Source organism: Bubalus kerabau, chromosome 8 (assembly GCF_029407905.1).
Source record: "Bubalus kerabau isolate K-KA32 ecotype Philippines breed swamp buffalo chromosome 8, PCC_UOA_SB_1v2, whole genome shotgun sequence".
Lineage (NCBI taxonomy): Eukaryota > Metazoa > Chordata > Mammalia > Artiodactyla > Bovidae > Bubalus > Bubalus kerabau.
In genome coordinates, this window is record NC_073631.1 from 56,759,487 (window position 1) to 56,771,877 (window position 12,391).

The window sequence follows — 12,391 nt, forward strand, 5'->3', positions numbered from 1 at the left end:
GCTAAGTCGCTTCAGTCGTGTCCGACTCTGTGCGACCCCATAGACGGCAGCCCAACAGGCTCCCCCATCCCTGGGATTCTCCAGGCAAGAACACTGGGATGGGTTGCCATGTCCTTCTCCAGCGCATGAAAGTGAAAAGTGAAAGTGAAGTCGTTCAGTCGTGTCCGACTCATAGCAACCCCATGGACTGCAGCCTACCAGGCTCCTCCGTCCATGGGACTGTCCAGGCAAGAGTACTGGAGTGGGGTGCCATGCCATTGGCTTCTCCGTTACCAAAGAGCAGTAGGATGTAAAATGAAAACTAAATGAATCGTGGTATTTGATAAAGGTGAAAAGTGAAGTAATACATTAAATAACATTAATAGGAATCTAAGAATAATAAAAAAATATATTTTATAGATACAAAACATAAAAACTAACTGAGAAGGGCAGAGAGAAATATGAGAAGAAACAAGAAAGGAGAGAGAGGAGGAGGTGGGGAGTTAACGAGAAAGCAAGCGAAGGAAAAACGAAGGAAGGAAGGGAACTGAAGCAGTCTCAGACTTTTTCTTATAAATAGGCAAGAAAAATAAGGAATAGGGGGAAAGGCTCTAACCAAAGTGTCATCCCTAACCACCTCCACAGACAATACACATTATCCAGAACGCTGCCACAGTTCACTTAGAATGCTTCAAAAGAGCCTTATCAATGAATAGCAGTCAAACTTAGGACTTGACAGCTTTACATCATTAGAGCATCTGTGGAACTTGAAAGTTAATTAAATGAACCAGGTGTAGCTGGGGAGTAAGAAGGCTGTGTGTGTGTGCTCAGTCATTCCCAACTCTGCCACTCCATAGACTGCAGCCCGCCATGCTCCTCTGTCCGTGGAATTCTCCAGGCAAGAATACTGGAGTGGGTTGCCATTTCTTTCTCCAGGGGAGCTTCCTGACCCAGGGATAGAACCCTTGTCTCCTGCGTCTCTAGCAACAGCAGGCAGATTCTTTACCACTGAGCCACCTGGGAAGCTTACCTAAGAAGGGGGTTAGAAGGATTAAAAGGAAAACGGCAATGATTTAGAATGTTCATCATAGGACCTTAAACCTGAAATAATAGAAGCAAGATGGGTAAAGAATCTCTTCCCTCCTCTCATTAATTCAATACACTTAAGTAATCAAACATTTATTAAGCATAAACCATGTAGCAGCAACTGTGCTGGCCTCAGTCATGGACATAAGTATTAATGTCTCAGAAAAACCTGGTCTCTGTATCCAGTATGTCTGGACACGTAACCCATCACAGAGAGTGGAGAAAAAAGCCTTATAACTGATACTTGGGCCCAAGAACAATCATAATAAAAACTGATAAATTCACTTGAGTGCTTACCCACTTAGCTCTGTGCTAATCAACATGTAATATGCATTTTCTTATATAACCTTTAAAATAGTACAATGAGGTATATAGAATCAGTACCTACATTCTAAAAATGAGAAATACAATCTCAGAGAGTTTAGGGAACTTTCTCTATGCCATTATTAATGATGCATCCAGGGTCTGGACTCTGGCATTCAGCTTCTATTGCTCTCCAGGACCCTGAACCTAAGGTACTTAAAACAAAACATGGACAATGGTTCTCCCTAGCTTTTAGGGCAGAACCCAGATGAGCATGGAGTAATGCACCTCTAGGAAAAAGTGTGTCAGGGAACTTGAGCTCCATTCTAGAACAGTCTAAAATGGCTGTCATCGACCAATATGGGGAGCCATCAGAAATGGCTTATGATTATCCACCCAACCCTGAAACCAAACCATGAATTGGTTTTGGAACAACTGATGGTTAAAGATTCCTCTCTATAGCAACAATTAAAGCATCTGAACTGTAGCTACATAACCATTTGGTCAGCATATTGAAAAGGATAATTTTTCTGAGCGACAAATAGAGGAGTAAACGCTGAGCACGGTGGAAGTCACCATGACTTGCTCCCAAATATGAACTCCCACATGAAGAAGCATGAAGTATTAAGGAAAGAATCTCCAATTAACTATGAAACATAACAGGAGAGCCATATTTCCCAGTCCTATTGGGTGGTACTTATGCGAGGTGGGAGGAGAGCTTGTTTATGCCTCTTCTGTATAAAATGAATTCTAAAGAAAACCAAATAATACTGTGATGTGCGTTCAAACATGAGTGCCACTGAGAAGATTTAAATCCAAACCTCTCAGTTTTCTTTCCTTACATTTAAAGTTAAAAATGCTCTAAGTATATACACAGTACACCTGAGTAGTCTCTGCTTTTCAGTATTTTACATAGAGGAAGCGTTCTCTAATGTAATGAAATGGTATTCATTAATGGGTGATCAGTAATAAGTTAGCAAAGGCTGGTAAAAGAAATGAGAGTCCCTAACAGCAGAGCCTCTGGATGTTGTGAGGAAACTCAGCGGATGCCAAAAGGAGGATTTCAAGTAGAAGCAAGAGTGAAAAAGCACAACGTACCAGCTCAGTAAAGAGGAGGCGATTGTGAATTAGAGAGAGAGGCTTGTGTTTTACGACCAATTAAGTGCTTACTATTATGAGAACTAAAACCTCTTCAAAATGAATAAATGGGTTAAATAGAATGGGGATTACCATTTAAGTAGAGCATTCTAACTTTGCTTCAGATCATGGGAATTCTACAAAATCACAAAGGAGAGAATTAGCTGAGCAAAATAGTTTAATTTAATGGGAAATTTATTTCAGAAGGGAAGCTAAGGAAAATTTCTGGAGTGAAGTAATGACATTTAGAATTAGGAGACGTTTATGTAAAAAGTGATGTCCAACTATAAAGTTAAGTAGTAAGAATTTTCAGAAAGACCCAGAAAAATCTGAGACACCTGAGGCACTTTAGAAAGAAGAAAAATGTAAGCTCTCCATAGGAAATAATTAGAATAGTAGAATTTGACCTAAATTAAAGAAAAATTTACTCATGCCTATGAGTATAGGCACAGTAACACACACACATGCACACACACTCACAGATATACTCCTTCCTACCTTAGAAATCCCCCCAAAGACCGAGATCAAAATGTTACTTCTATTCCTTTTCTAGTCTAATTAAAACATGAAATGTTGCCTATTGCCTGTTATCAGTTTATGCATATTATGGATTAAATAGAAAAATTAGTATTAATTGAGGATGTCACATCACTGCAACATTTATTCCACCAAATCAGAGGACCAGTGATTATTAAAACAAGGCATAGCTCCAAATTATATACTGTCCCACATATGCTAATCTGAGGGGAAAAGCCAGTGTTAGCCATAGAAAGAGACTCTTATAAATTCTAAAATGGAAGCCCCATTCCAGAAATTAAATACCAGAATATTTTTCTCAGAATACAAATGGCTTTTAAATTGTAAAAAGAATAAAAAAATTATTAAAAAACAAAACTCTCCCAAACTTCCTCACAAAACCTTCTTATGTTTTTAATTCTTATTTGATTTAGATTTTTTTTTATAACAAACTTCAGTGGTTGGAAATATCTTTTTAATTTAAATTTCATAAGAAACAGAGCTACAATGCACATTCCCTGACCAGATTGTGTGTGGCCTATTTATTCGAAATGTTTGATTCCATATGGATTTCTACTCTTTATTTATAACTTCAAGAAAAGATTCTAATAAGTTAGCAACTCAAGGACAACTGATTTGAAATCCAGACCTTGAGAGCACAGTCCCTCAGGTCTGCCACCTGCGATGTTTTCTAGAAGGACCAGGGAAAGCACACAAAGCTGGAAATCTGTGTAGAACCTGCACCCAGTGGGAGCCACAAGTGGGTGGTCCACTGAGGTCAGGGTTAAAGTTCACAGAATAATTTGGAAATTATTCTCAGCTTGGATCTCGTTTATGAGGCCTGAGAATACACCCTTTAATTAGAATACAATTTCCAAAGCAGCCACTCCCTTGACTTTCCAGAGCCCAGTTATTCTCAGAAAAGTAAAAACAGCCTCGTCACACTGACAGCTAACAGTCCCCTATAAATTATGCCTTAAATGTCCAACAAAAAAGGCAGCAGGCATCCGGGACAACAGAGGTGTTAGCTGCCAGCCCTCACTCACCACTCTCAAGAATAGATAGAGAGAAGTTGCATTCAACAGCAGAGTCACTCCCCTTTGCTTCTTGCTTATGCAGCTGAACTGTCCCATGGAAGCTTGGAAAAAGAGTGGGTTGCACATTTGAAAATGTTCCCACACCCCAGCCGGCCTTATTTTTCTGATGATCCCTCCATCCAGCCAACCTCGCACTACAGTGGGAAACTAAAATCAATTCCATGAGAGCCAGCTGTCCGCCTCTTCCACGGTGCTCAGGGAGCCACACAGGACTCCTGGCACAGGAGCCAGCCCAGGCCTGACTCACGCAGATGTTCCCCTCCTCCCCATGCAGCTCTGAGCCACAGCCTTCTTTCCAGGGCTATTGTTATTACAAAAGATGCACTAGGCCCCCAAAAATGCTCTAGATGCTGAAGTAAGAGGAAAACACACATCTCTCTAACTGCAGGGTTAAGAGAGACAGACGCTAAATGACGCAGAGATGGCCAAGGACTCAATGGGGAAAGCCAAAGATGGAAAGTCAGGCTAGCTTAGCAGACGTTAGTGTCTGGGAGTTGGAACAGCAAAAGCTATCAGATTATCAAACTTGCAGATGCTATCCAGGCTTGAGTTGGTTTTAAAGATGACATAAAGTGTTCCATTTTGGAAAACCCACATATCAAATTTTTCTGTAGACCTAACAGAGTAGCCTTTGTCTAGAGAAGTGTGACTGGGAAAATAACAAAAATGTAGTTTCTGAAATCTGTCATCAGAATTCATAATCCAAAGTCACCCACAAATATGTGGAAATTCTCAGCAACTTATGTTTTGAGTAAGAGCAGCATTACTGTCTTTGGCCATTATCTTCTGATACCCATTCATCTGTCAATTTTCCCAGCCACTCTCTCAAAGGAGGTAATAAATCTCTCTCTCTGGATTCTTTCAGTGTATGTTAGTATGTGTACCTAGACAGTTGTTCCCAAATACTCCAGTACCCCATGATACAGGCTGCATCATTATCTCAATTAAAAAAACTATTTCATGCACTTTACAATATTTATCACTGTCCATAATCAATATAGACAAGAGAGAGGAGTCTGTTTTAAATCCATTCACTTTAATGATGTGAGTACTGTGGCTAAAATGAGTTTCATCAAATAGCACTAAAATTTTTTAACACAACATGACTCTCCATATCCTTATGCAATGGTGGTTATATTTTAGTTTTTATCCTACAAGTTCTTATTCATGTTTTTCCAAGTGTGGGCCTTGGGAAGGGAAACTGGTGAAATAAATCAATTAATGAAACACACATACTTAAAATTCTATGAATACAGGGGGAAAAAAACAAGCAAACAATCATGCTTCCCAAAAGGTAAAGTTAAAATTGTCTGTAAGACCCTGTCTCACGCTCTCTTGTTGCTGAAAAATCACAGATAAAATATGCTAGTATCTCACAAACCCTTAAGTTTCACAATAGCAGTGTCAACATTTAGAAAGAAGATGACCAATATATGTTTTGGAGATAAATATTTACTTGAAATAATTTTTTTTTGATTCTTTGGAAAAGCTGAATAAATCTTGCTCCTAATTTCTGAGTTTCACTTCCTTTATATTCCCTTCCCCAGTAGAAAAGTGTAAAAAACCAAAATAGTTCTAAAATTAAACTAAAACACAGTCACTTTTAGAGCTTTTGCTTGAAAACTTTACGTCTCCTTCTATAGTGTTTTTATTGTTTTTTTTTTTTCTTCTACAAAGTTGGCTTTTTCCTTCTACCTGCTTTTTTCTGTTTGGTTTCAATTGTAAAAAGTAAATGTAATAAGTAACACAAAAAAGTTTCAGTATTCTAGAGTTGTCTGAAGAATTAAATTAAAAACAAAAAAAAGTAAAGTAACACTTGATTCCCAGAATAAAATTTTCCTCTGTCCTCTGAAAATGTGAAAAGTGACATGGATAATTTGGTTACCATAAATGATCATTTCAGATGTAGTACTCCTAAGGCCATCCAGGCATGGCACAGCACAGTGGCGTTCTTTCTGTATGCACATTCACTACACAGAATCTTGCACTATATGGCAAATTCATCTTGAATCCACCAGTGGGGATTCAGCGGCCAGAACAAGCACAACCTGCCATCAGCATAGATTCCGAATAGCACTTAAAATATACTGGTGTTTCTGGACATTCCCAGAGTAAAACAGAACTAAACCAAAGCTTATTACATATTCTACAGAGCAATTTTAAGAAGAGGAAGAGAATAAAAAGAAGCTAAGTAGTAATAAAAGTGTTAACTGTGAAAAAACAGTTTGGAATCATTTGGCCAGAACAGGGACCACATGGCGTTACCAAAACACTACTCACTGTCCTCTACCTCATCTCTATCTTTTTAGTTTCACTGTCTGTTTATACGGAGACTTGTCCAACTTCTACTTAGTTGTTACTCAAGAAGGAATTAAGTTTTGTCTAAATCTCTCTGAGGATGGAGTTCAAAATTTTCAGCTTAATACTTCCTTTTTAAAGACAGGATGAAAGCCGGCAGACAGTATTATTTATACACTGCTTTTACTTCTATATTTTAAAAGACTCATGAAAAACACTTTCAGGTAAGTTGTTGATTTACAGATTTCTAGTAGAATTATATGAGATGATTAACTGAGAGCATATTATTATAGTCATGTCCCTGAATCACTCCAATTTTCTCCAAAAATACTTACTTCTGATGAGTTCATCATCCGAACAATTTCCCCAAATGGACTGGTCTTGCATCTCTCCATGTGTGAAGCAGCTATCGGCAGCTTGAGTTATCTCTCTCTCAGTATTTTCTTTATCACATTTTTCTAAAAAAAAAAAAAAAAAGTATTATCATTAAATGTTACATATTTTTCTGTTTTCATTTTTATAGATTTCCTTTTTCCCAACTGCTTCTATAAATCTGCCATAATTTAAAGAAATAGGCACAATATCTCTACTAACCATTGCCTACGTTATTGACTCAATAGAGATTTACTAGCATCTACTCTATGACTGCGCTTCAGAAGCGGCACAAGTGGTAGAGAACATGCCTGCCAATGCAGGAGACTCAAGAAACGCAGGTTTGGTCCCTGGGTCAGGAAGACCCTCTGGAGGAGGGCAGAGCAATCCACTCCAGTATTCTTGCTTGGAGAATCCCTTGCACAGAGAAGCCTGATAGTCTACAGCCCATAGGGTTGAAGCATCTTAGCACACACACATGCACTTTATGACTAGCATTGAAGAAACATTTTACTGTAAAAACTGTCTGTTAAGATTACTGTAAACAGGTTATCAAAACATAGCAAATGATCTGCCATGATAGAAAAATGTGTAACAATTCTATCAAGGATGGAAGTGAGTCCATACATTAGAGGGCAAGGGTGGCAGGGAAAGCATCAAAGATGATGAGAGATTTACATGTGAGTTTATGGGTTCTCCAGGGAGGAAGCCAATGAGTAAGGAAAAGTAATGTCTTATTGGGAACATAAGCAAAAAGCTGACTATAACACAAGGGTAAATGAATGTCATGAGAGGTCTAGAGCACTAAAGAGATTCAAAGTACGAAGATACTCATCGGAATTCAGAGCTCAAGAAAAGCATGATAGAAAATGGTGCATGTTGGATAATCTTTAAGATCAGCAGGAATTCTCAAAGTAGAAATGAGAGAAAAGCCATTCCAAGTGAAAGAATTGCAGGGCAAACTCCAAAAGCAGACACTTGGGCAAGAGTTCAAATTTTCTGCACTGTGAACTACTTAAAGAGGGATGTAAAAGTCTGAACAGGGACATGCTATGGATATTTGCATGCCAAGGTGAAAAATCTGGACCTAATTTCAGAGTAAGATAAACAAGTGACAGTAGTCACAGTAGCTTTATGAACTGTCTAATCAAAGCCACACATAGGGGAAATGAACAAACTTACACACACCAGAGGTTCTCAATCCTGCTGCTGCTGCTAAGTCGCTTCAGTCGTGTCCTACTCTGCAACCCCATAGACGGCAGCCCACCAGGCTCCCCCGTCCCTGGGCAAGAACACTGGAGTGGGTACTTTAACTCACTCAGGGGACTTCTTAAAAAATAGTTTCCTGGGCCTCATAACCTAAAATTCTACTTTAATTTGGGGGTGGGGGACCCAGTTGATTCAACTGTCCTTAAATCCTTAAGAAGCACTGGAGGATGGACGCATCTAACAGGGAGAACAGAGTAAGGGAAACTAAAAGGGAGACTGATGAGAGTTTTGTCACCTGGATAAGAAGATGGGAAAGGAGGTAACTGTGAGAAAATAATTAGAGGATTCACAGTCTATCAAAGAAGATGATAGCTGGAGATGACTGAGTTGTCTTAGAATGGATTTGACTGGGAAAACCTAGAGATCAGGAAAATAATTATAAAATACATATTTGTATATGTACTTATGTATAACTGAATCACTCTGCTGTACAGCACAAATTTGAAAAAGGAAATAGTAACCCACTCTAGTATTCTTGCCTGGAAAATTCCATGGACAGAGGAACATGGTGGGCTACAGTCCATGGGATCACAAGAGTCAGCCACGACTGAGCACATCGGCACAGCAGAAATTAACACATTATAAATCAACTATACTTTAAATATATATTTTTTAAAAAATAAAAATATATATTTGTATATAGTAGATATTTGGGCACTGTATTATGCAGTTGAATATACAATCAATTACAAAACACATCCCAACCTTCATGGACTGTAGCCCAACCAACAGTCTAGTGGATGAGTTTAGTTTTGAACATCTGCAAGTCACAAAGTTATAGCTGAAACAGTTATCTTCCTAAACTTGACTGCCCAAGTCATTCAAATGAATAGGCTCACCAAAACTGTAAGTCTATGAAAAGAAGAGTATCAGGAGGGTTCTATACAATTAGAAAGGAATCAGAGAAGGAAGAAAAACTAGATGATGTCAAGCCATGGAAGCAAGGAAAGGAAAGAGATTCAAACAGAAGTTGTTAGTCAACTGTATTAACATTTCCAGTGGAAGGAAAAAAAAAAAAAAAAGTTCTGCACATGAAGAAATTTCTCCTGTACCATGGGGATTTCACAATTGAAAAGTTCTGCCATAAAATATATTTCAACACATGAAAATAGATGGACACTCAGGAATAAGTCCAGAGGCTAAGATTTCTGAATTTTAAAAAATTGGGTCTTCAATGCTAAGTATTTTTATAAAGCAAAACCGTATTCAGATAGCAGTAAAATATAAATTAGAACCATACTAAACCAACATGTTCTAGATTTATGTAACATTTACTCAGCATTATCCTAGGAAAAACGTAACCTTCCTGAGATGTGTTAGTTTCAATTAAAATCTTGACTTTTTTAAACAACTTCTGAAATCTTTCCACTGCCACAGTCAACCCAAGGCCTTTCTGAGATGATCAATAGAAAAGATTTTTCTAGTAGCTCTACACAGGAACTCTTTCCTCAGCAGAGTCCTACATTCTTGCTGCTACTGTTATGTAGCTGACTGCCGCCAGGTGTCATGCTAGTAGGCTTGATTCAATTAGTAACTCTAATTGAAGCTGAATGAAATTAATTATATAATTTTGAGCTGTTCAAGTTTAATTCCATTAAAATTAATTCATGAAACCAGGGCATTATGAAGCAATGCTGACTAAAAGAAAATAGGTATGAATAAAGCCTCTAGACACACTTGACTCATATTTGAATCATGTCCAATATTCAAGTGCTAAACACAGACCCTCTCAACTCTCCATTGACTAAATGAAAATGTCATGTGGCTCGTGCACACACAATTTTAGTAGTGACCCACTGCTAAGAAGAAAACAATGCTCCTCCTGCTCTGAATATTTACTGAGACAGTTAGCATTTTTTTTTTTAAGTTTCCTTATCTGTGAAATTCTAGAATTAGATGATCTCTAGAGTTCTTCTCAAGTTGTAAAAGAAAAGGAAAATTATCATCCTCTGTCTCATTACATTCAAGAAATGATAACCATGTAACTACTATTAAATCACAATCGTCAATCTACCCAGCATTGCCTCCTTTGAAAACTAAACATCCTTAAGAGTTGTTCTCAGGCTTTTGCTATGATCCTTAACACTCAGAACCAAAGCAAGGCTCAGAAAAAACTCCAAATTTAAACTGACTCACCAATTCTTCACTCAAACTTCTGTGACCACTTGACTATTTTGTGTGTTTTTTTTTAACATATCTATTTTTATTTTATTAACACATCTTTAACATTTAATGAAAATGGCAGCCTCATAAATGGTGTGCAGTTATATCTAATATTGAATAAATGCACTCAGAGAGAATGAGATTTAACTGATTACTGCAAAATGGGCACCATGATGTCCAGCAAATCTTATTACAACTTTCAATAGGTTTGGGTCAGCCACTACTCATTAAGAGGAGAAAATAGCAGTTTCTAATAATGGATTTCTGTTATCTGTTTGCGTTGTCTATCACTTCTGAATTACAGTAGCAGAAGCCATGGTCCTGGTTTAATCGATTCCTTTCTAGCTTTATGAAGGTTTGTAGGTGCAATTCAACTGCTATTTGGGCCTGAAAGATATGACAGGACCACAAAGATCTCAAAGGCAATCAAATAATTTCAATGAAGCATAAAATTAATCTATCTTTCTACAGGCTTCTGTATATTCATCCTTTCCTCCTCAACTATATATATATACAAGCACTCTTTCCCAACTTAGTAAATTTCTCTTAAAAGGGGATCTTCATCATGTCAATCATGCTGTTCTTCCAAGCCATTGGCTGTCTACTATAGACCACGTTTAACATAAATATGCACAAGTCCCAACTTTGGGGTCCCAATTTGGGTGATAAAGGAGGGTGTCACCATCATATATGGCCAGATTTGAAGAGGACTGTTTTAGGTAAGCTCTTTGGTACTATACAATTTAGAGAAAACTTAGAAAGTGTTAGTTGCTCAGCTGTGTCCAACTCTTCATGACTCCACAAACTTAGCCTGCCAGGCTCTTCAGTCCATGGAATTCTCCAGGCAACAATACTGGAGTGGGTTGCCAGAAGAGGGAATCCTTCTCCAGGGGAGCTTCCCAACCCAGGGATTGAACACTGGTCTCCTGAATTGCAGGCAAATTCTTTACCATCTGAGCCACCAGAGAAGCCCTTCTGTACTGTAAAATTTAGAGAAAACATAGAAAAGCCCATCAAATACTGAGATATAGGCCTTGCTTCTCATCCCCTTGTCACAGTATTCCAAGTTATCAGAAAACACAATTTTATCAAATCACTAATTAATATAGAGGGATTTAGTTCTATCCCTATGTTAGGACAACACTGAGAATACAAAACCTAAATTACTACACATAACACTAAACAGCCCTACTAATAGATGAACATTAAGAAGTATGTTTTAGATGTTAATACAGAAGTTGAAGACACTTTAAAAGTATCACTAGAGCAAAGGACAGTCATATACCACTGGCATCTGCTGCCAAGAGACTAGCTCCCACACATTCTCCTTTGCCCACACCAAAGAGGGAAACACAGAAGAATCGGTGGATGAGGGGGAAAAGCTTGCTCCTTGATAATGAATCCTCTAGCTGGGGAGACCAAACACACACACAAAATAATCAAGCAACTACAAAACAGAAGGGAATGAAAACTGCCCTGGGTACTAATTCTGGGTCAAAGACAGACCAGCTGTGTGTCTGGGGCTCGGCCTCATTCTCTTTATCCAGAAATGAGGGCATTGAGCTGGATGGCTGCAGAGATCTTTGTTGTCTGTAGAATTCTGTAAATCTGAGTCTGCACAAAGGCTAAACAATTGAGCCAAAACTTCATATACACACACACCGTAGAGTGTTTAGAATGGAGAAGAGAAAAATCATAGAAAAATTCTGTAAAGCCCTGGGTTTGAATTAATTTTCAAAGAAAATGACAAGCATAAATTATGCCAAACAGTCAAAGGAAAAACATAAGAATTCTAAAGGATCAATTTAAATATAATATGTCCTACTCAGAAATGGCTATCTGACAGGATCAATACTCTATTTTTTATTATTTTTCTAAACAAAGGCGTGAATGGTAGAAGCAATCTCTCTTCAATCTTGATTATTCTTGCTAAAGGATATGAGATTCAGGTAAATACAATTTCCATTTGATTTAAAATTTTATAATATTTTGCCTAGTTGGCATTATCTAATTTTTAACACTTGAGAGTTTTACTTATCTCAGACAGTTGGGGAATAAAATAACTTAATAGTGATTAACAAGAGAGAACAATCTAAATGTATAAAAGAGTACACCGGATAATAATACATGTAAAATATTATATACGCCATATTAAAAACCATTCAGCTGAT

At 37.8% G+C, this 12,391-nt stretch overlaps 2 protein-coding genes across 8 annotated transcripts in view; one reads left to right on the plus strand and one right to left on the minus strand.

Annotated features, from left to right (window-relative positions):
- Positions 1-12,391, plus strand: part of LOC129659174 (uncharacterized) — a 480,433-nt gene that overhangs the window by 454,015 nt on the left and 14,027 nt on the right. The window lies entirely within an intron of this gene.
- Positions 1-12,391, minus strand: part of MDFIC (MyoD family inhibitor domain containing) — a 323,251-nt gene that overhangs the window by 71,268 nt on the left and 239,592 nt on the right. For all 6 annotated transcript variants that reach the window (XM_055590331.1, XM_055590330.1, XM_055590328.1 and 3 more), the window contains one exon: positions 6,752-6,874. In XM_055590331.1, the coding sequence (XP_055446306.1) occupies positions 6,752-6,874 (123 nt within the window). The remainder of the gene's footprint in view (positions 1-6,751; positions 6,875-12,391) is intronic.